The 20,982-nt window shown below is 43.0% G+C and overlaps 1 protein-coding gene across 2 annotated transcripts; it reads left to right on the top strand.

Annotated features, from left to right (window-relative positions):
- The first annotated feature begins 1,621 nt into the window (after window positions 1-1,621).
- LOC139638765 (ubiquitin carboxyl-terminal hydrolase 33-like) lies at window positions 1,622-20,963 on the top strand. 2 transcript variants are annotated; one of them, XM_071512792.1, is made up of 23 exons: window positions 1,622-1,705; window positions 2,287-2,340; window positions 2,546-2,608; window positions 7,524-7,673; window positions 8,100-8,205; window positions 9,326-9,395; window positions 11,274-11,387; window positions 11,750-11,828; window positions 13,150-13,603; window positions 13,805-13,945; window positions 14,191-14,303; window positions 14,839-15,011; window positions 15,255-15,325; window positions 15,434-15,467; window positions 15,589-15,634; window positions 15,764-15,944; window positions 16,110-16,236; window positions 16,426-16,595; window positions 17,646-17,727; window positions 17,870-17,978; window positions 18,666-18,768; window positions 19,456-19,524; window positions 19,736-20,963. In XM_071512792.1, the coding sequence occupies exons 1-23, from the start codon at window positions 1,622-1,624 to the stop codon at window positions 19,891-19,893; spliced, it is 2,751 nt and encodes a 916-aa protein (XP_071368893.1). In that variant the 3' UTR covers window positions 19,894-20,963. The 2 variants fall into 2 exon arrangements, with proteins under 2 accessions (XP_071368893.1, XP_071368892.1); XM_071512791.1 differs by having other exon boundaries at window positions 8,097-8,205; window positions 14,188-14,303.
- The last annotated feature ends 19 nt before the right edge of the window (window positions 20,964-20,982 follow it).

Below are 20,982 nucleotides of genomic sequence, written 5' to 3'. Positions count from 1 at the left end.
GTCACATTTTAAATCTGTTGTCTTGTGGCCGACACAAACATTGACACGTTACAAGTTACAGGTTTATAGAAGGAAAACTGCTCAGATAGGCTACAGCAACATCAGAGCGATTGCGATCAGTCATTTTACTCATGTTCATTGTAAGTTGCTTATCTTTTACTACTAGTTATATAAACCTGCACAGAAACGGACAAAGAGCAAAGTATTAAGAGCTCTTGTGACTCTGACACTGACTTGTTTGGTCGATACATCTTGGTCATATGTAATACCATTTAGGCTTTCTAATACAAATGTTTTATTCATTTTACACAATACACTGAATGCTTTCATTTGCTGTTTATTTCTCTACATTTTCAGATATTCATTCACAAGCCAAGCACTTTCTCTAAGGCAGTTTATCTTTGTCAGGTGTACCTGTTCCCCAAAGAGCACCTGTCTTAAAACTATTGACCCGAACAGTGCTTGTACAATGTGTCACATAAGAGCAATGCAATTTCTGCCTACCATGAGACAATTGTGTTTGTTTTATGGTGCAATGGTTCATCAAATACAGCATGTCGAGCCTTTTTGATAGGCAGACCCCAAGTAACTCATCTATTTTGTCACTCCTATGAGCAAATCCCCCATTCCCTAAAGGGCTATCTGAGGCAGTTTCCCTTCTGCGGAGGAGACGAGGCCCTAGGTCTTCTCACACAGCCTGATAACGCAAACCTCCGGTGGGTTCCTGTCATCCCGCTGTACAAGCCCTGTACATCTTGTCGGTAGCTACCGCGCTTCCTCTTTTCTCAGAGGAGAAAATGGGCCAGTGCTGACGTCACCCCCCCTCGCCGCTCTTGATCTGATGACATAGGCTAGTGCTTCTGTGTCGTCTCTGCATCAGACTCCACAGCCTCAGGTCCCTCGCTCCCGCAGAGGTACCATCCGTCCACATGCTGTTTCTGTGTGACAGTGACTATGCCCATGATCCACGTTCATGCACATATGCTGAGCTCGTCTCAGAACGGGCCTTCCTCTTATATCTTGCTGTCAAAGGAAAAAAAATAAAAACAATAACTTTAGTTGCATGACAGGGTAGGTGTGTTTCTGTTTGGAATTGATTCACTGGTTGAGCATCAGATGTGATGTGCAAGTCTAGATAATTCAGAGCCAGGTTGTTTTTATTTGTATGTCGGCCTGATAGCCGGTCTACGTGCATTTGTCTGCACTTTTCAGCACTTAAATGGTCATTGAAGGCCACACCCAACAGATACTGCTGGTTCCACATCAGTTGTTAAGATGTCAACTGTGGTGTGATGTGCTGCTGGGCATATATCCGTCGCTGATAAGAAGAGGAAGTTGTCAGTACACAGACACAGAAAAACTTGTTATGGAGTCTGCTGGTGTCTCAGGTTTCAGTAGCCGGACTATTTTGCTTGTCCGCTCTGTTCTTTGGATATGTCCTGTCAGCATGTATCAAATATCGGATGTGGGATTTATTCCTGATTTATTCTTATTTCCTTTTTTGGTAGGTTATTACAACACATACTGCATTTTATGCTTCTCATTTGTGTGACAAATTAAAACCCGCCCAACTCAGTCTCTTCCCTCTCTGTTCCCTCTCTCCCAGACCTGCGGGTGAGCGATGCCGTCGGGGTCGAGCAGCGACTGCCCCCACCTGGACTGCGTGGGGGAGATCACCAAGGAGGAACTCATCCAGAAATCCCACGTGAGTGTCCACTGGTCTACTGTCATAGGCCTGCTTATCACTCGCTCTGTTTGTTAGTCTTTGTCAAAGGTAGTGCTGGGTTGTAATTCCATGTTATTGTTTATTGTGTTTCAGTGGAATCATATCTTCATGATATGGTAATTTTGGGATATCGTGACACATAATTCTGCTGTCTAAATTGCAAATTTTATTTAAAAACTCTGACAAAATGAGGTATGAAAGATTTTAAGGAAAAATTACTTGAAAATTTCAGTTTTGTTTGTCATCACACCTAACATTTAATGGGATGAACATTCATTTGATTAGTTAAGATGTCATTTTGCATACGTGAGCCATATTGTGATATATATTGATATTGAAAAAAACCCTTATGATTATCATGATATTGATTTCAACCATATCTCGCAGCTCTAGTCAGAGGTAATCGCTTCACCAGGTCTGAATTCGACATGTCAAGCGAATGGGCCAAAGTTGTCTGAAATGAAATATGTGATTGTGCATGTAGCGTCCCTCATCGTTGTCACTTTCATTTTGAGGAGCAGGGATGTGACTCTAACCTGAATGTCTTCATGCTTCTCTAGGGCCAGTGCCAAGACTGTAAAGTTGGAGGGCCAAATCTGTGGGCGTGTCTGGAGGTGAGACGACAGGGCTTCTCACAAACTTATGGATCATTGGCAGCTTCACTAGCAGGAAAACGGACTGGTAGTGCGGCTCCAGCGAACAGAGTTGTTGTCTGGATTGTTTAAAGCGCTGCCTCCTAATTCTTTGTGTCTCGGGAGAAACACGTGATTTGTTTTTAACACCTTGGTGTCTCTCTATCCTTGTCTGCTTCTCTTCTAGAATGGCTGTGCGTATGTAGGCTGCGGAGAATCTCACACGGACCACAGCACCGTCCACTCACAGGTGAGAGATACCTGACCTCACTAATGCCTTTCTGCTGGAAAAAAAAAATGCGTAGATGATGTGTTAATGCGCAGGGGAGAGGAAGGGGTGTGGCTGGGGGGGGAGGGGTCAGAAGGGATGTGGGATAAAAAACAAAATGGCACAGAAAGAAGAGTGGGGGCGTGGTAGAGAAGCAGAGGCCCCAGTTCAGAGTCCCGGGGGCCGTGACTGGGAATAACACTGTCTCCCGGCATTGTATTATTTTTAACATCTTCTCTGCAGGATCAAAGAGCCCGCACTTGCATCTTTTAGCTTTTGAAGTGCACTCATTGTGAAAAACCATCCCAACTCGCAATGTCTGGCTACATCTAGAAATTCAGTTGAAATTCAGTACTGGATCATCCATTATTAATCCCCGTTCCTCTGGGAAGTGGGGGAGATTCACTTTTACTCCCAGCTCCATGGATACAGTATCTACCCTTCCTGCCTGCGCTGAAGCTTTACCTCAGCCTCTGGTATCCCCACTGTTGATTAACGCTTTAGATCCAACATACAGGGGCAAGTGGGGTCAGAGGGAGAAACCGCAGTCCAGAAAGAGCCTGTTCAAGTGACGGGTAATTCAGAATTGTAGTTCTCATTCCAGATAAAAGATGGACGATGAGTAAAGGAAGTGCAGGTTAAGGCGTTTAATGATGGCCGATTTAAGCATTCTGAACATGGGTGTGATTTTAACAGCCAGTGCGTTCACTCATGTTCCCCATATTCGGGATATGTGTCTGCAGACAGTCAGCCTCCCTTTGTGTTTTTCAGGGGGAAGCCATCTTTAAATCTTTAAAGGAAGGGGGCCATGCTTAATTAGTGCTCTAGAGGCCCTGAGGGGAGGGAAACATTTTAATCTCTCAACTATGCAATGAGGAAGAGACTACTGCTGGATCAGATCAGAAGGAAGTAGACACTGTATGGGAATGAGGGCCTCAGCCAGTCAGACTGTGAATGTGAGCATCATGAATGAATACAAAGTCTTGAACTTGAAAGTTATAGATAGATCAACTAATTTCAGAAGTTGAAGCTCCACTGTGTAGTTTTGGCAAGAGAAAAATTACATAATTAGCGTTTACTAATAGAATTTATTTCAAACCTCATTACACATCTAAAAGAACAAGGGAAATGAACCAATAATAAACCTAGGAGATCCTTCTTTATATTGTAAATATGGATGTTAGAATCACCACAGTCAAACTGTCACTTTCCAGGCATCCAGTTTTTCTCTTACAATACTTCACTACATTTGTTCAGCAATAAACTGTATCACAGTCCACATTGGAATTTACATCCAAATTACATCCTAAATCTACACAGAGCAGCCGTCAACAGCGTCTCACGTATGTGTGCAGATAAAGTAAATTCATTGGTGGAGTCACCCTGAGAAGAATGATGGCTATTGGTGTTTCTTGTCCCTCTTTGCTGTCTATATTTCTCTCAGTAATGTCCTGAGTGCTCAGGGTTAGAGGGGAGACTTTATTTCACAGACACAGCCTCTGCTTTTTATCTGTAGATTACAAACTGAAACAGATGTTGGATCTAAGCCTGGACTATAGTGACAAAAACACTTTGTATTGTTTCTTTTTTCCTCACAAAATAGTATGAGCATGATATGAGTTCTGACATGAGTCGACTTGGACAGTGGAGTACAGGTTTTTCTACATTTCTTTTTCTACAATAATATTGTGTGTGGGAGGATCTGTTCTGTTTGAATAGAATTATTTTGTTTGTGTTTAACTCTGCACAACACCAGAAAACCTTGATTAGGAAGTTGCCTAAAACGCACTGTAGAAATTAGTAGTAGTCATTACTGCGATTCAGATTTTTCTTTTCTTTTCAGTTAATGATGTAGCTCTAGTTCCCTTGCTGGCACACAAACTACGATGGTAAACAGTCCGACACAGTTGTACCAAATTACCGAAACAAAGTAATACTAAGTAATACAGAAGTTACCAAACAGATAATACAATTCAGAACATTCTGTGGGATGACTAAGTAAATCTTGCAAGTGCTATTAATCCAGCTTGTTATTAATGTCCGGGCTGGTATAAGTCCCTTCATAAATGATTTAAATGGGGGAGTTTCATGGCCGTGCTCGGTCTGGTGTGTCCCCTTCTGCCAGCTCCGCTCTGCCCTGCCTGGCTGTGTGCAGGCTAATGCAGCCCTGATGAATAATGCAGGGCCTGCTGGTCGGCTGCTGTTCACGTTCAGTCTTCTGTCGGCCTGCCAGGCTGCCAGGCTGCTGCTGTCTGTCTGAGCAGCAGTGGGTCAGCAGAACTCGGCCATGTTTCCACCGCACCAGTCCACCCTGCTGCTGCTGCACCCTGCTCCGCTCCGCTCTGCCTCCTCCTGTAATCTGAGACTCACAGCTCTGGTGGCCTGTTGTCTGATTGTGGTCGATGCATTCAGTTGATGCATTTGCAGTTCCAAAATCTGCAGAACATCATGTTGGAAGCTGAAGTGTATTTTAGTTTTCGTTTTCATGCAGGGTTTTGAGGTAGATTTTGCGTTTACGTTTAACAAGGAAGTAAAGTCTAATTGTCGAATGCCAGCTTTTTGGGAATTTAAAAATACATTTGAAATAAAATGTATAAAAACAACATTGTTAGGTTTTGAATAGGTTTCATTGGGCCAAATGTCATGAAAATTGCTCTAGTTATAAAGAACCATGCCAGCCTTCAGTTCAAGTTAAAAGTTTGAGTTAAAAATGTTTTAGGTGTTTTTGGCTATGATGGCTACTAAGATGAGCTGGTATTTAGTGCAATTCTGGACATCAGTGGAAAGTGCTTTGCATTTGATCATTGTACTGTATTTCCACCCTTTGCTAAAATGCTTTCATGCAAAGCTTGCATACAACTTGATCCATATTTTCTGGCTTTCCAATGTTATCTGACTTGAATCCTGAGAACTAAACAGTTGCAATAACCATCTTTTGTCACTTCCCTCACCTTCCCCTCAGAGTGGCTGTTTCAGAGTTAGTAGACACTTGCCTCAGTGGATAACAGTGTAATTAGCACTCCAGCTGCAAGTGCTAGTGATGCAATTATACACAAGAGTTAATAAATAGCAAGAATGATGTGGTATTTGAATAGAAAACAGCATGTAAATGACATCACTATGCTGAATATGATACCTTGTAACATTTTCAAATACCCCAGTACATGTTAATATTGGGATAGGGTTAAGCAGTATCCAGAAGAATTCTTTAGAACCTAGTGTATTCACTATAGAACCGACAGGCCCAGCCTCCACCAGGCACACCTTGTCTTGTTACATTACATTACATTACGTCATTTAGCAGACGCTTTTGTCCAAAGCGACTTACAATAGTACATTTTGTCAGCAGTAGTGAAACCAACTGTGCATCACAGTCTTCATCAGCTAAGACTTTTAATAGGAATAAGTAGCATTCGTTGATTTTCTTTTTTTTTTTTTAAGATGGGTAAGAAGATAGGTTAGTTCAAGAAGGGTCCAGGTGTAACCTGAAGAGATGTGTCTTTAGTCTCCGCCGAAAGATGGGCAGTGATTCGGCCGTGCTGACAGAAGGGAGGAGCTTGTTCCACCATTGTGGCGCCAGGGATGAGAAGAGTCGCGACCGGGACGAGCGACTTCTGAGCCCACGTAGCGATGGAGGGGCGAGGCGACCTGCAAGGGTGGAGGAGCGGAGGGAACGAGGCGAGGTTTGGAACCTGACCATAGATTTCAGATAGGGAGGGGCAGTCTGATGTACTGCCCTGTAGGCGAGTACCAGTGTCTTGAATTTGATGCGTGCAGAGATGGGAAGCCAGTGAAGTGACTGGAAGAGGGGAGTGACGTGAGAGAATTTTTGTTGGTTGAGCACCAGACGGGCTGCAGCGTTCTGAATGCGCTGTAAAGGTCTGATGGCAGAGGCAGGTAGCCCGGCCAGAAGAACGTTGCGGGAGATGACAAGTGCCTGGACCAGGAATGGTCAAATTTTGCGGATGTTGTAGAGTGAGAACCTACAGGAGCGGGTTGTCGCTGCAATGTAGGCAGAGCAGGACAGCTGGTTGTCCAGGATCACCCCGAAGTTCTTGGCAGTCTGAGAGGGTAACACAGTAGTGTTGTCAATGGAGATGGAGAGGTCTGTGAGAGGGCAATCTTTCTCTGGGAGAAAGAGTAGCTCCGTCTTTTCAAGATTGAGTTTGAGGTGGTGCACAGACATCCAAGCACTGATGTCTTTGAGACATGCGGAGATGCGTCCATCAATTTGTGTATCTGAGGGGGGGGAGGACAGGTAGAGTTGAGTGTCGTCGGCATAGCAGTGATAGGAGAAGCCATGAGAGGAGATCACATGGCCGAGGGATTTAGTATAGAGAGAGAATAGCATGGGCCCCAGGACTGAGCCCTGAGGGACACCGGTGTTAAGAGTGCAGGGTCTGGACAGAGATCCCCTCCATGAGACCTGGTAAGAGCGGTTAGATAGATAGGATCCGAACCAGGAGTGTGCAGATCCAGTGATTCCCAGTTCAGATAGGATGGAGAGAAGGATTTGGTGGTCAACTGTATCAAAAGCAGCAGACAAGTAAAGGAGGACAAGGACAGAGGAGAGGGATGAAGCCCTGGCAGTGTGCAGGGCGTCTGTGACAGCAAGGAGTGCAGTCTCAGTAGAGTGAGAAGCCTTGAAACCGGATTGAAGAGGGTCCAGGAGGTCATTCTGGGAGAGATAGAGAGAAAGTTGGTTGGAAACTGCTCACTCAAGGGTTCTGCAAGAACAGCAGTATTGATTGGCTTGTGTGAAGCAGGGTGTTGCTGAAAAAGAGCATGTGCTCTATCAACCCTCCCTGGATAAATGATAACATTGTCTTGTTGTTTCCCTGTGTTTATACAGTCCGATATGCCTATTCACAAACCTTTTTTACAACTTTGTGTTCAGGAGACACGGCACAACCTGACAGTGAACCTGACCACGCTGCGGGTGTGGTGCTACGCCTGTGGCAAGGAGGTGTTCCTGGAGCGGAAACTAGGCCCTCGCTCGCCCCTCGCCAACAGCAAGCCCCTTCCCTCTCCACAGAACGCCAGTCAAGTAAGGACTAGACTCCCCTCTGTTTGTCAGCATGCTTTATTACACAGTATTGTCTTTTGTAGAGTTCAGGAGTGATAAAACAGAGGTGAAGTGATGAACAGCAGCAAGATGCCTAAAATGATGAAGGAATTAAAATAAATTATGTTATTAATATCTTAATAAAAATAAAATACGGTATTATAGTTTGCTATCTGCAAATCTATGTTGTCTGTAATGGGTTAATATTTCTGGGCCTCTCTTACTGTATAATCGCTCAGTTACATAACTCTGTTCTCTGCTATCAGATCCAGTCAAAGCATTGAAGCTGTACGATAATAAACTCCACCAGTCAGACTGTTTGAAATGTCAGTCATATCGTACCCAGTGATTCATTGACTAGATAAGGTGTATATGATAAGGTGTGTGTGTGTTGTTTTGCTCCAGGAGAACAGCAGGACCCCTGGGAGCCCAACTTCTCTGAGAGTGCCCCCTAATGGTGGCTGTGAAGACCTGGACATGGAGGCAGAGGAGGAGGACGACTTGCGTACCAGAGGTCAGCAGCAATACAATGACAATATTACAATTTTATTCATTGCATTATTGACAAAAATATGACGAAAAGAACAAAGTTTATTTATATTGTAGAATATTCTAACAATGTGTGTTTATCATGGAGACATGCTTTATTATTATCCAATCAGATGTGCATTAACGTGCCGAGCACAATCCATGTTTCTTGACAGCGTTCCCAGAAATATCAGACAGCTCACAGTGTGAATGTGTGCAGCTCCCAGATCAGCAAATATATCTGGAAATGCCTAAATGTTGCAAATGTAATCTACACTAATGCAGTTGTGCTAATTTTTCTAATCTACAGTTAAAAGATGCTGCAGTAGACATATCTTCCTTGAGCATGCTATTATTTTGTTGATTAAAATTGTATACCATTTTAGTCAGTGACATGACAAAAATTTGACTAAAATGAAATGACACTTTCATTGAATTATGACAAAACTTAAAAACGTGAAAACAAACTGGTCCTCAGTGGGTAAAGCATGGCACTAACACTTCAAGGGTGAGCAGTTCAGTCCCCACCGGAGCCACCTATGCTAATAATGTTCACCCAATAGTGTTCACCCAAGTGCTGCAAGGCACTTGGGAGAGCAGCATCCACCAAATGGCATATGTTATGTTAAACCTCATGCGGTGTAGCTCTGGCACCAGTCACTGCTTCGGTTGTTTTTGTCAAAAATCCGGGTCATATGATGGGGAAGTGGAGTAAATAAGCGTCTCTAGACTAGTGTCTTTCACGAGGGAATAGGTCGGTCACTTAGGATGAATCAGCTGTTCTTGCACAACAGCACGCATCCACACTCTGGTGCTGATGCTGTGTCAGTATCAGATCAGGAAACTATTTTGTTTTTGTCCACCGGCCACAGTGGCTCATTTCAAAATTCACCAGCCAGGCTTTTTCTCTGTCTGCTTTCCCTGTAAAATATGATTTTTTTTTTTTAATGGAAAAAGGACCTCTGAACAATGGTTGGTTACCTGCCAAAGTGGCAGGTAGAGCAGACACTTCCCAGCTGCAATCAAAATTTACAAGCGTTTGGCTGGTGGCTTGTTTTAATTTCCCTGGTGTGTATGTGAAAGTTGTGCTTTTCTGTCTCTCCCAGGCCTGACAGGACTGAAGAACATAGGCAACACCTGCTACATGAACGCTGCCCTCCAGGCGCTGTCCAACTGGTGAGACATCGCCTTCCTGTCTTCCTGTCTAGCCCTCTCACCCCGTGTCACCTCCCTGCCTCTCTCCACGTGTTTTTCTACCCGCGGCTCACTTTCAACAGGCTTCATTTCAGTAGCCATTTGCTGTTTTTCACCGGCTGCCTTGTTCTCGTTGACTGTGAAAAATGACCACGGCTGTGCTCATTTGAGAGAGCGACGGCTCAGTGGAAATTGCTGCAGTGCACCATTTGAGACGGCAGAAATGGCCTTTTGTAGTTCCCTGTAGGGTCTTCTGCTCCAACTGAACTCCAACTCTTTCTCCATCTCCTCTTTTTCTACTCTTCTACTGTCCTCTTTTTCCTGTTTTCCACCATATGTCTCTTTTTATGCGTGTCCCTTTACTGTTTCTCTCCCAGGCAGCCATGGGTTTTTATTAGATTGCCAATATTTCTGATTCATTCTTCATGATTGGATTGTTGTTGTGGTCACTTTAATTGGGCTCCACTGCAGAGTCCGATGTTATTACTGAAGCCTGTGCCTGCTGTTACCTTTATGCTTTTTTTTTTTATTATTTCTGGAACTGCAAAGCACACCAAAGCCCTACAAAGTTCCCTCATATGACTATGTTCCAAGGGGCTGGAAAATTTTTAGATTAGAATAAACTGATGATGCCTAGTCTGGATATAAGATAAAATTGGAAAAGATGTGGGTCAAAATTTGCAATCTAAATCAAGTTTCAAAAATAGGAGGGACTGAGTCATAGAGCTGCAGAAGGAGGGACCTTTTTCTGGGACTTTCCTTTGATGTCTGTTTGTACTAGTGCTGCTTCTTTCGGTTACTGCCGGGTCATTATTCAGTCAGAAGGACTTTTCTCTTGCCAAGGGAAGGAACCACTCCATGCCTTATTCATTCATTCTGTGTTTTCGTTGTCTTTTTCTTGTACATTCGTTTCCACTTAATATCCCATCAGTTGAGACAGAGGTTCTATCTCAAATTAAGTCCCCTCAGCAGTTTCTCTTTTCAGCTATTTGCCAAGTCCTTCAACTTTCTGCTGTAAATGGAGTATTGTTTCGTTAGCCAATTCCTCTGTGATTTTGCTTTATCATTGAAATATGAACTTAATGAAATAAAACAAATCAAGAAGATACTTGTCAGATGAAGACAATGTTATTTAGAGGTTTTCAGTGTAAACCTCAAATTTCCTTGTCTATTTTCACTTAAGTATCATAGCCGTTCTCTGCTTTCTGTGACCTCCATGAATGCCACTGCAAAAACAAACTAAATATGAGATGATTTCCAGACCTCAAGGTATAAAACAAGGCAGAATACAGCCAGGTGCCAACATACATTTTTTTTGTCTTAATGTCTTTGAATGTGTTCATAAGTAATCTAAAATGCACTTTCAGGAAATTATTCCAGTAACTGTCACACATCATACTATAAAGCAAGGAATCTCTGTCTGTATGTGTGTCCTTCGCATATCTCAAGAACTGTTCGTCCGATCTACTTCACACTTGGCGGGTGTATTGCTGGGGACCCAAGGACGTGCAGTGTCGAGTGTGAAGTTGTTTGAATGAGCGGTTCTTGAGAAAGCTGCAAGCAGCAATACCGGAGGCCAAGCAATCGGCCCATTCCAAACAGGCATGTTTTGAAAGGGCACTGCACTAGTAACACATAATTGCACTTAGCTGAACATTATCCAGGTCTGTTGGAGGTCTGATCATCTTAAAGTTTTTAAAATATGAATTTGTCATCATTTTGACTATTTTTACATATGCAGTTTTTCAGAATAGCCACTGCAGCAGAAACCTTTTGGTGGTGATAATCAAAGAAAAACTCTGGTTGAGGCTAATTGTTCAGTAAACGCTTGTGATATATTTATCTCTCTGTCCGGTGCAGCCCGCCCTTGACACAGTTCTTTCTTGAATGTGGCGGCCTGGTGAGGACGGACAAGAAGCCAGCACTCTGCAAAAGCTACCAGAAACTGGTGTCAGACCTGTGGCACAAGAACAGGTTGGCATTTCTCACTTTTTCACTTTTCTCACTCATCACTCTTTGAATGGAGAGCACATATTAAAGGGGTGGAAACATTTTCATCCACCTGCCACAGTTACTTCCAGCCAAAATTTACTGGTCACTTTCATGATTTTCCCAGCCAAATAGGACTTTTAGAATAGCATCCCAGAATGATGGTTGGTTACCTGCCAAAGTGGCTGGGAGAGTAAACACACTTACCACAGCCAACATTTAGTGGCATTTTTGTAGCAGCTAGTCTTAATTCCCCTCTCTGCTTTATATGAGGTTGTATCCTAGGACTTGTGTTTGTGTATTGTGTTTATAATACTTTAAGCAGGCTGTGTTTTGTGGTGTTGCAGGCCCTCCTATGTGGTCCCGACCAACTTGTTCCAGGGGATCAAGGCCATAAACCCCATGTTTAGAGGATACTCCCAGCAGGTGGGTCCTCCAGATGGTGAAGTAAATGTGCAATTTAAGTGCATGTGTGGCCTTGCAATATGTAAACAAAGCATGGAGACACTCTTCACTGCTGGAGACATCCTCAGTGTTCTTTTAGCAACTTTGTTTTGTTCACATCTTGAGAAGTAATCAGTTTTTTGTTTTGTTTTTGCCTCTGCCTTTTGCAAACAAGGACGCGTGGGAAATAAGACTTTAATGATTTAACTGTTAGTGTAATGTTTCCATGTCTCGACTGACAATGGGGTGTGTGTCCAAAATGTGTTTAGAAATATGTGGGTGATATATTGACTTTTGTTTTCTTTTTATAATAAGTGGATGACTTGGATATAATAGACAAAGCATGCAATACACAAAACATGTCTGTCCCTAAACGTTCTCTCTTTTGAGAATTTCCTGTGAGAATGAATTGGTGTTGAGCTAGGCTTATTATGGCTCTGCAAACCAGCCTATAAAGTTGTCCCAGAGCTTATACAGTCCGTCCTTTTTCTCTTCCACTCCATATATCCCTCTAACCTCCTTCCTACACAGAAATCACATTAGCTTCAGCTCAAATCACTCAGCCAGATAAAGGGAATCCACTGCGTAGTAATTACTTACTCACAGCCTCTGATTCTCACACAATTTCTTTCACACACACATAAATGCACACACTAAACTTAAAGGTAAATTGCTTGATTTGATTCAATCTGGGACTTGGTTTTATGCATTATAGATATAAAGGATTTTAAAATATGTTTTACTGCAGCAAGTCTGGTCTTCCTCCAGTGTCTGTAAATCAGGGATTTACAAGCCTGAATAGTGATATGATAAAGGGGCCCATTTCCTCTTGGCTTGCCAGTGTTTGTTCAGCGGAGTTAACTGGGGAATATTCATTCGTCATGCCATGCTGGGCTGCACAGCCTTGGAATTAGCATCACCATGAATGGAGTAATATTCAAGGTCCTGGGAGAGGAGAGTTCATTTGGCTAGAGTGGAAGATTGGATGTCTGAGGTTCATTAAGTTTGATTACTCATTCATGAGCATTTGGTTTCAGATTGTAGGATGCAAATAAATTGGGATAAACAAGGAGGTAAAGTGGTTGTTCTTTGTGATTTGGAAAAATGAGCTTTGGGAAAGCTCAGCTGTGTTTGTCAAACTTGATTGTATTTGGTAAGAATTAGTCCTACATGAAATTTGAATGTTCTAGACAGGGACAGGAAACTAACTTTTTTGTTCACAGGCCACAGTGACTAGTTAATTTATGCCCCATCTACAGATAATAAATGATAAAAGTGAATCTTGCTGTGGTTATCCCTCCAGGACTCCCAGGAGTTTCTGCGCTGCCTGATGGACCAGCTACATGAGGAGCTCAAGGAGCCGCAGCTCGAACCCGACGACCAGTCGAACGGCATCACCATGGACGACGTCCCTGAAGAGGACAACCACAGCCAGTCAGACAATGACTTCCAGTCGTGTGAGTCTTGTGGCAGCAGCGACCGGGCCGATAGCGAGGCGCAGGTTGTGAGCGGGGACGTCCGTCTGATGGAAGACGCCAACGAGGCCGAGATGCTGATTCCTGAGCGAGACGAGATCCAGGCTAACCGGGAGTGGCAGAAGGAGAAGAACATGATTAATGACCTGTACCGCTCTGGGGGTAATGGAATTGGTGGTGGAGGCACTGGAGCAGACATGGACAAAGATGTTGACACGGCCACTGAGAACACGCCCATTATCAGCAGCCAGGGAGCCATCAAGGTCCAGGGCAGAACAACAGGTAAATATGGAGAAGACAAGACATGTTGGCTCACATTCAAAACATACTTTCATTGATTGTGTGTAATGTGTAGTATGTGTGTAATACTCGATCAATAGATTGAATTTGCTTGATTGCCCAACCAGACAACTTGCAAATTACTTTTTGATATTCAGCACCGTATCTCTGAAACTCACTAAAATTTGGCCCACTCTCCACCAGATTCCTTCCCGGATGTCCAAGTGTCCAGCACCACAAGACCACAGAGTCCCGTCCCCATGGAAGGACACATTCCTAAAATGTCCAGCAGCCCTCCCAAAGCTTCCTCTGGCTGGCCCAACCTTAACTCTGTGCACAAGAAAGGTATTAAGCAACTGTTGGCACAGGCTAAGTAGAAGGTGAAAGCTTCTGAATAATCAGAAGTGGTCATATCCAGATTGAAGGCTGAAAAGGTCAGGGTCATATTAAGGTAGTTCTGTCCAGTGTCTAGCATTGCTGACTCTTGCATGCCTGGGGCACAAAACACTAATCCCAGATTTAAGTGACGTATCTGTTGGAATAAATCTCTGAATCTATTCCCTCTCTCTCTCTCTGCCTGTCCACAGCAGTGACCACATTCAACCCGCCAAAGAACAAGCGTCAGAAGAAATACCGCAGTGTCATCTCAGATGTGTTCGACGGGACCATTGTCAGCTCAGTTCAGTGCCTCACCTGTGATCGGGTGAGTGTTGACGTCAACTAAAAAATTGTTGTTGTTGTATTTTTTGGTTCTTCATTGAGACAATCGGAAAGCTGAGAGGGACACTAGTATGAAACTGCACACAAGAAGAGAAAGTGGCATTCTGTCCCAAGCCATTTCCAGTGTTTCCCAAGTGTTGAAAGGTTTGGGATTTACACAGAAAAGTATGGAACATTGTGGAAAAACAAATTGTGTTGCTCAGCCCTGATGTTCACATAACACTGTTAGTGTAGTTGTAGTCTAGTGTTGTTTTATTTATATAGCCCTTTATCACAAGCATGTCTCAAAGGGCTTTACATAGCATCATATACATGTCATATACTGTACATACTACATATATACACATCATATACATCCTATCCATCATACCATCCTATACAACACTCATGCCTGTGGGCAAATTTAGATATGGAATTTTAATTTGTAATTTATGTAGGAACCTTGAAATCTGACCATTTAGTAGTCGCTATCCACAGAAAGATGAGTGCTTACTGTCTGCGTGTGCTGTGTCTGTCAGGTGTCTGTGACCCTGGAGAACTTCCAGGATATCTCGCTGCCCATCCCAGGGAAGGAAGACCTGGCCAAGCTCCACTCCTCCACCCACCAGACCTCGCTGGTAAAAGCCGGCTCCTGTGGGGAGGCTTATGCACCGCAGGGTTGGATTGCCTTCGTCATGGAATACATCAAGAGGTACGTTAATAATATGTTCGTGACATTGTTGATTTACATTTTTACATTTCAGCCATTTAGCTGACACTGTTGTCTAAGTAAGCAGGTAGGAGTCCAGTGTCACTTAAGGACAGGGTGCATGGCTGTTGCTGGGATCGAACTTCTGACCTTTCCAGACATCATTCGTTTCTGACAACTTCCACATCTAACATTACTGTCTTCTTTATGTTTAAAGCTTATTCCTGTGTCTACTCCTATTTTCAGCTGGTTCTGGGGTCCAGTGGTTACACTACAAGATTGTCTTGCAGCTTTCTTTGCCAGGGACGAACTAAAAGGTGAGCAAGTGGACGTCGCTTTGTTCTACCACTATAGATATTAATGCCTGTTTTAATATTGATGTCTGAATGAATGTTTGACTGAGTGTTTTGTTTGATGTATTCCAGGGGATAACATGTATAGCTGTGAAAAGTGCAAGAAGTGAGTACTTAAATTTTAGTGCCTCTGCTGAATATTGAACCATGACTATTAAATCTTTTTAGATGAACTGAAAAATCGGCAGTCTCTTTAATGATTGCCCATATTCTTTTTTTCTTCTCAGATTACGAAATGGAGTCAAATTCTGCAAAGTGCAAAGTTTGCCAGAGGTATACAGAAAACTCCAGCACTGAATTGCATTTCATGTCTGCAAGAAGAAATCCAAAGGTTATTTTTCCCTATATCTTCAGACCCAGGCTTTCTGAAATAATACTTCTTTGTGTGTTCCTCTGCTCCAGATCCTGTGCATCCACTTGAAGCGCTTCAGGCACGAGCTGATGTTCTCTACCAAGATAGGCACCCACGTGTCCTTCCCCCTCGAGGGCCTGGACCTGCAGCCTTTCCTGGCCAAAGACAGCTCTGCCCAGACCACCAGCTATGACCTGCTGTCCGTCATCTGTCACCACGGCACCGCCAGCAGTGAGTAGGCATGGCCATTCCCCCTTTCTGCCCAAACTGGGGGAGTCACATGAGTTGGCACAGCGCACTATAAATACCCTACATTCACCGGCCTCTAGAAGGATTTCACATGTACTTGTTAAGTTAATGATTGCTGGTCTAACTCATTCCCCTGTCTGATCCCAGGTGGCCACTACATAGCTTACTGCAGGAACGACCTCAACAATCTGTGGTACGAGTTTGATGACCAAAGTGTGACCGAGGTCTCAGAGTCCTGTGTCCAGAACGCTGAGGCTTATGTGCTCTTCTACAAGTAAGACTCATCACTGTGGTAGTCGTTTATAACACAATTGTAAACAAGAACTCATTCATCCCTGTGTGATTTTTAGAATGCACTGAGCTCTTTAGAAGTTGTTAGCCTTTGATATTCAAAACTTGAAGCTTACTTTGGTGACTCGGTTGCAGCAGTAACTGATCTGTCGTCTGCTCTGTCCTGTCGCAGAAAGAGCAACGAGGACGCACTGAAAGAGCGCAGGAGGGTGTCCGGGCTGCTCAACATGATGGAGCCCAGCCTGCTGCAGTTCTACGTCTCCCGCCAGTGGCTCAACAAGTTCAAGACCTTCGCCGAGCCGGGGCCCATCTCCAACGACGACTTCCTCTGCTCCCATGGAGGTAACTATGCCAGGCAGACCACGTCTTCTTCATGCTGAAACCACTTAGAGGTCAAGATGACCAGGGATTGTTCTCCCTGCCCCACGCATAAAAACAATTGACAGAGAAATTGCAAGACATCCCTTCCCTTAGCACAGTTTTTGCTTTTGATCTTTGCCAGGGATTTATGACTTTGACAAAGACTGTAGCGTATTCCTTGCAGAACATAGCAGACTTCAAAGGGGTTTTTGACGTCTCTTTGTGTGGATGATACTCTCAATAGAGGAGAGGGAAGGATTCTGAAAGGTTTTTGTGCCAATCACACTCTATTTCTTTTCAGGCTCCTATTCACAAGGCCCTGAAACTTGTGGGATTTAAAATTAAGTATGAAAAAACAGTTAATTTATGGCACCGCTGTCAGATAGACCACAGTGACTGTGGAGAACATCGTCTCATCTAGCGCAAATAAGCACCTACGGATTGTTTCCTCCTGTGCACCTGCTGGCACATAATAATTGACTTGACAAGTAGATAAATGGAAAATAATGTCAGTGCAATGAAAGCCTGATTGATTTGAAGCAGAAGATATTGCCAGTTGTGTTGTTCTGTCTCTTCAAATCTGCAAGTATTACAGTTTAGACTCACTTTCATGCTCATATCATTGCCAGTTGGTGATGATAAAGCATTAAATAAGATAACAGTTACTTTTAACTGTACTTAATTTTACTGTCCATTGACTACAATGAGTTTAAATCGTAGACAGTAGGCACTTCCATTTTTGTGCTAGGGCAGAGGTTTGGATATTGAGAAAAGGGGGGACCAAATTTCATGAGGGAGGAAGAGGTGGACCTATTGCAGCTTCTCAGGGACTAAAGCTTATTCAACATCATAGCAATTCGAACACTGGATCATATCTCAAAGTGATCAGATCAATGCCTGACTCACACTATCCATAACAGATTTGTATTTTGTTTGATTACTCTGCACACAACCATTACGTTTGAAATGTTACAGCATGGTGGTGGTAACTGTTGATGTCTTATGGATAATTGCTTTAATGTGTTTTATCAGGTGTGCCACCCAACAAAGCGGCGTTCATTGATGACCTGGTAGTGATGCTGCCGCAGAACGTGTGGGATCACCTTTACAGCAGGTAGCTAGAGATTGGCTTGGGGCTTTAAGCGTTTCCAGATCTCCCCTTGCTTATTGTCCTTATAGTTATACTTCCACTTCCTTTTGTACTTTTGAATTCAGCTGTGAAAGTTGAAAGAGTAAATGTGGACTGGTCTCTGTAGGTATGGAGGCGGACCGGCCGTCAACCACCTGTATGTTTGCCACACGTGCCAGACTGAGATCGAGAAACTGGAGAAACGGCGCAAGACGGAGCTTGACATGTTTGTCCGGGTAAGCCCCTTTCTCCATACAAATACCAGCACAGCTATAATAATGGCTGTCTGAGCAGTGGGGAAGACAGAGCTTTAGCCAGATAAGGTAAAAAACGGGTGTGAATAATAATGTATTGTGTGTCTGTGAGCCTGTGTGCAGCCAGTGCTCAAGGGTGTGTATAGGCCTATTCTCCAGTCTATTTAACCAGTTGATAGGCTGCCTGTGCTGGTGCTCTTCACCCCGGCAGGAGATGAGAGGTGTGAGCCTGATGAAAGCCTTATCATTAATGCATTGGGACAGATGCAGCTGGGATTGTCTGCCCGGTCTGCCCACTTACACAATGGCTGTGTAGAAGGAGAGATGTGTTGTGTGTCTGTGTATACATGAGAGAGAGAGAGAGCTTCAATAGGCAGATGTAAGCTAACAAGAGGAGCAGGGATTGTGTCGTTTCCAAGAAAGGATGAAATTGTTGAAGTGCTGTGTTAGACTGCCTTCTAATTGTAATAACTACCAAAGAGAATTGATTTGGTTTTCCATCTCCTCTCCTCTCAATCCTTTCATCCTCACTACATTTTTTTTTTCCATCTCCCCCCTCGTGTTTCTCCTCCCCATCTCCTCCTGCTTCTCTCCTCTCTCTTTGCTCTTCCACTCACTCCTCCCCCATTTCCTCTCTCTCCCTCTCCTCCCCCTGCTCCGTCCCTGTAGCTGAACAAGGCGTTCCAGGAGGAGGAGTCTCCAGTGGTCATATACTGCATCAGCATGCAGTGGTTTCGTGAGTGGGAGGGCTTTGTCAAAGGAAAGGACAATGGTGAGTGGACACAGGTCTTGCCTCTCCACCCCTAACCCTGCCTTAATGGCTGTTTAAAAGGCTAAATGTTTCCCACTTGACAGTAGCACCTTCATCTGATATCTGCTGGACGGTGATGATTTATCATGGGAAAGTTATTTTCATTTTGTGTAAATCACATTTACTTTTTAAAACAAATGGCACGTGTCAAGTCAAATATACATTTTTTATGGATGGGAGAAGATAATTTCTTCATGTGGAATTTACAAATTTTCTGGTTACCAAATATTGCTCATGCTCAGAGGAAACTGTAAATGTCCCTTTCCCTCTCTTGATTTATCTTCAAAGAGCATGCATTAGTCCCCCGAGTCAAGTTTGCCTGCTGCTACTGCAAAATGAAGCGTCAAAATATATTCAGTTTTCTTTCACTTGTCCTCATTTTTTTGCTTTTCTTGCTTTGTATTGTGATATCTAAAACAGCTTACATCTGGAATATCTACAAACATGTTTTTCCTATAACTTCTGCTCCTTCAATATTTGTTTTCCCTGTGTAGAGAGTTACTTTGATAATGTGACTAAAAAATTTGACATTAAGGATAATTGCACTCAAAAACAATTGGCATTGAAAATATACCTCTGAATAGATTAGGTATGCATGTTACTACAGTATGTAATAATGAGAATTTCTTATCTTTCATCTTTTTGAAGATCCACCGGGGCCAATCGATAACTCCAAGATTGCAATAAACAAGAACGGCCATTTAACACTCAAACAAGGTACAAAGCTTTTTGATTATTTATCTGCTACGCTGTTCTAGAAAGATATAGTTTCAAATCTTGGTTCAGGGATTGTAACTGGGACAAGTAGGAAACTATATTAGAATAAATGACAACAATAAACAAAGAACTACACAACAAAGAACTGGAAGAGCTATGAATTATGTAGACAGTAGTGATATTTAAGTGTGTGTTTGCACCGACCCTGCAGGAGCCGACTCGGGGCAGATCTCTGAGGAGACGTGGAACTTCCTCCACTCGATCCACGGTGGAGGTCCGGTGGTGACGGTTCGGCCCAGCATCTGCCACCAGGAAGCAGAAACGTCGCAGTCAGAGGAGAAGATAGAGGTGGAGACACGCTCAGTTTAGCAAAGCGCCCAAGAGAAAACAACAAAAAACACTTACGAAATGAAAAGCCTTTTATTTTGCACTTGACTTTTATTTCAAAAGCATTCAAGCAAAGGACCTCATCTTTACCACTACATGGCAGCCTTTGACAACTGACAGAGGGAATAAACATGTCTGAAAAGGTTTGTCATGTTGTACATATCTGTATAAAGATCTCTTAAATTTCTATTAGCACTGTAGTATTCATGTGTCGGGACGTTTCCAGAACCAAGCATTTAAATTAATGTGCAGCTAAAGATTCCATTGAATGCCACGTTTCTTTTTCTCTTGACCAAATGAGCAAATATGTCCATGTGTCTTGTGTTGCTAATAGTGATTAATCACAATGCATCTTGCTGTAGATATTGACATGATTTTCCTGTTGTAAGAGAATATTGTACAATGAACCGTAACAAGAGCAAACTGACACTTTCTTCAAGCGGCAAAAATCATAAGGTTATCAAGGGACTAATTACAAACTAAGTAGTCTCAGGAATGAATTTTGTGTTTTGCACTGTTCTGTAGGCTGGCAAAGTGGCATGCTCACGCAAACGTCTGGTTTGTATTTGAATGTACCAGTACTGATAGTATGTGGGTCAAGAGTCTCAGCACTTGGTTATTTATCCCTGAAGGGTGTGATTTACTATGATGTTAATAGATTTTTTGTAGAAAATATGTGGCAGGCAGAGTCTGTTAAGAATGCATGCTTTGATAACACTTATTCACACAAACTAAAACCCAAATGAACATCACATGTAATTGCATGTAAATGCAAAGCTGCTCATAAAATGTGCACACAATCACAAAATCTGCAACTATCTTCACTAAATTGTACATCTACAGAATACATAATGAGGTATGTAATCAGCATCATCAACAGCAGCAATCTAATTAAAGGCATTAATTTCTGTGTATGGGCATGGTGTTGCTTAATGTGTTGACTGATAGGGGTAAACAAAGAATGCTGTACTGTAATTCCATATTGCATATGGATGTCTCCTGACTTAAAAATCTATCCTGATTTTTGCTGGCTGACACTATTAAAACTTGATGAAAACATGTTGAACATTG

The sequence above is a fragment of the Centroberyx affinis genome, unplaced genomic scaffold, assembly GCF_046629955.1.
Source record: "Centroberyx affinis isolate AG114_WGS23_722 - 3 ecotype Tasmania unplaced genomic scaffold, CSIRO-AGI_Caff_v1 ptg006536l_1, whole genome shotgun sequence".
NCBI classification, from domain to species: domain Eukaryota; kingdom Metazoa; phylum Chordata; class Actinopteri; order Beryciformes; family Berycidae; genus Centroberyx; species Centroberyx affinis.
The sequence above is the reverse complement of the archived record's forward strand: the minus strand, read 5'-3'. Positions and strand labels throughout refer to the sequence as shown.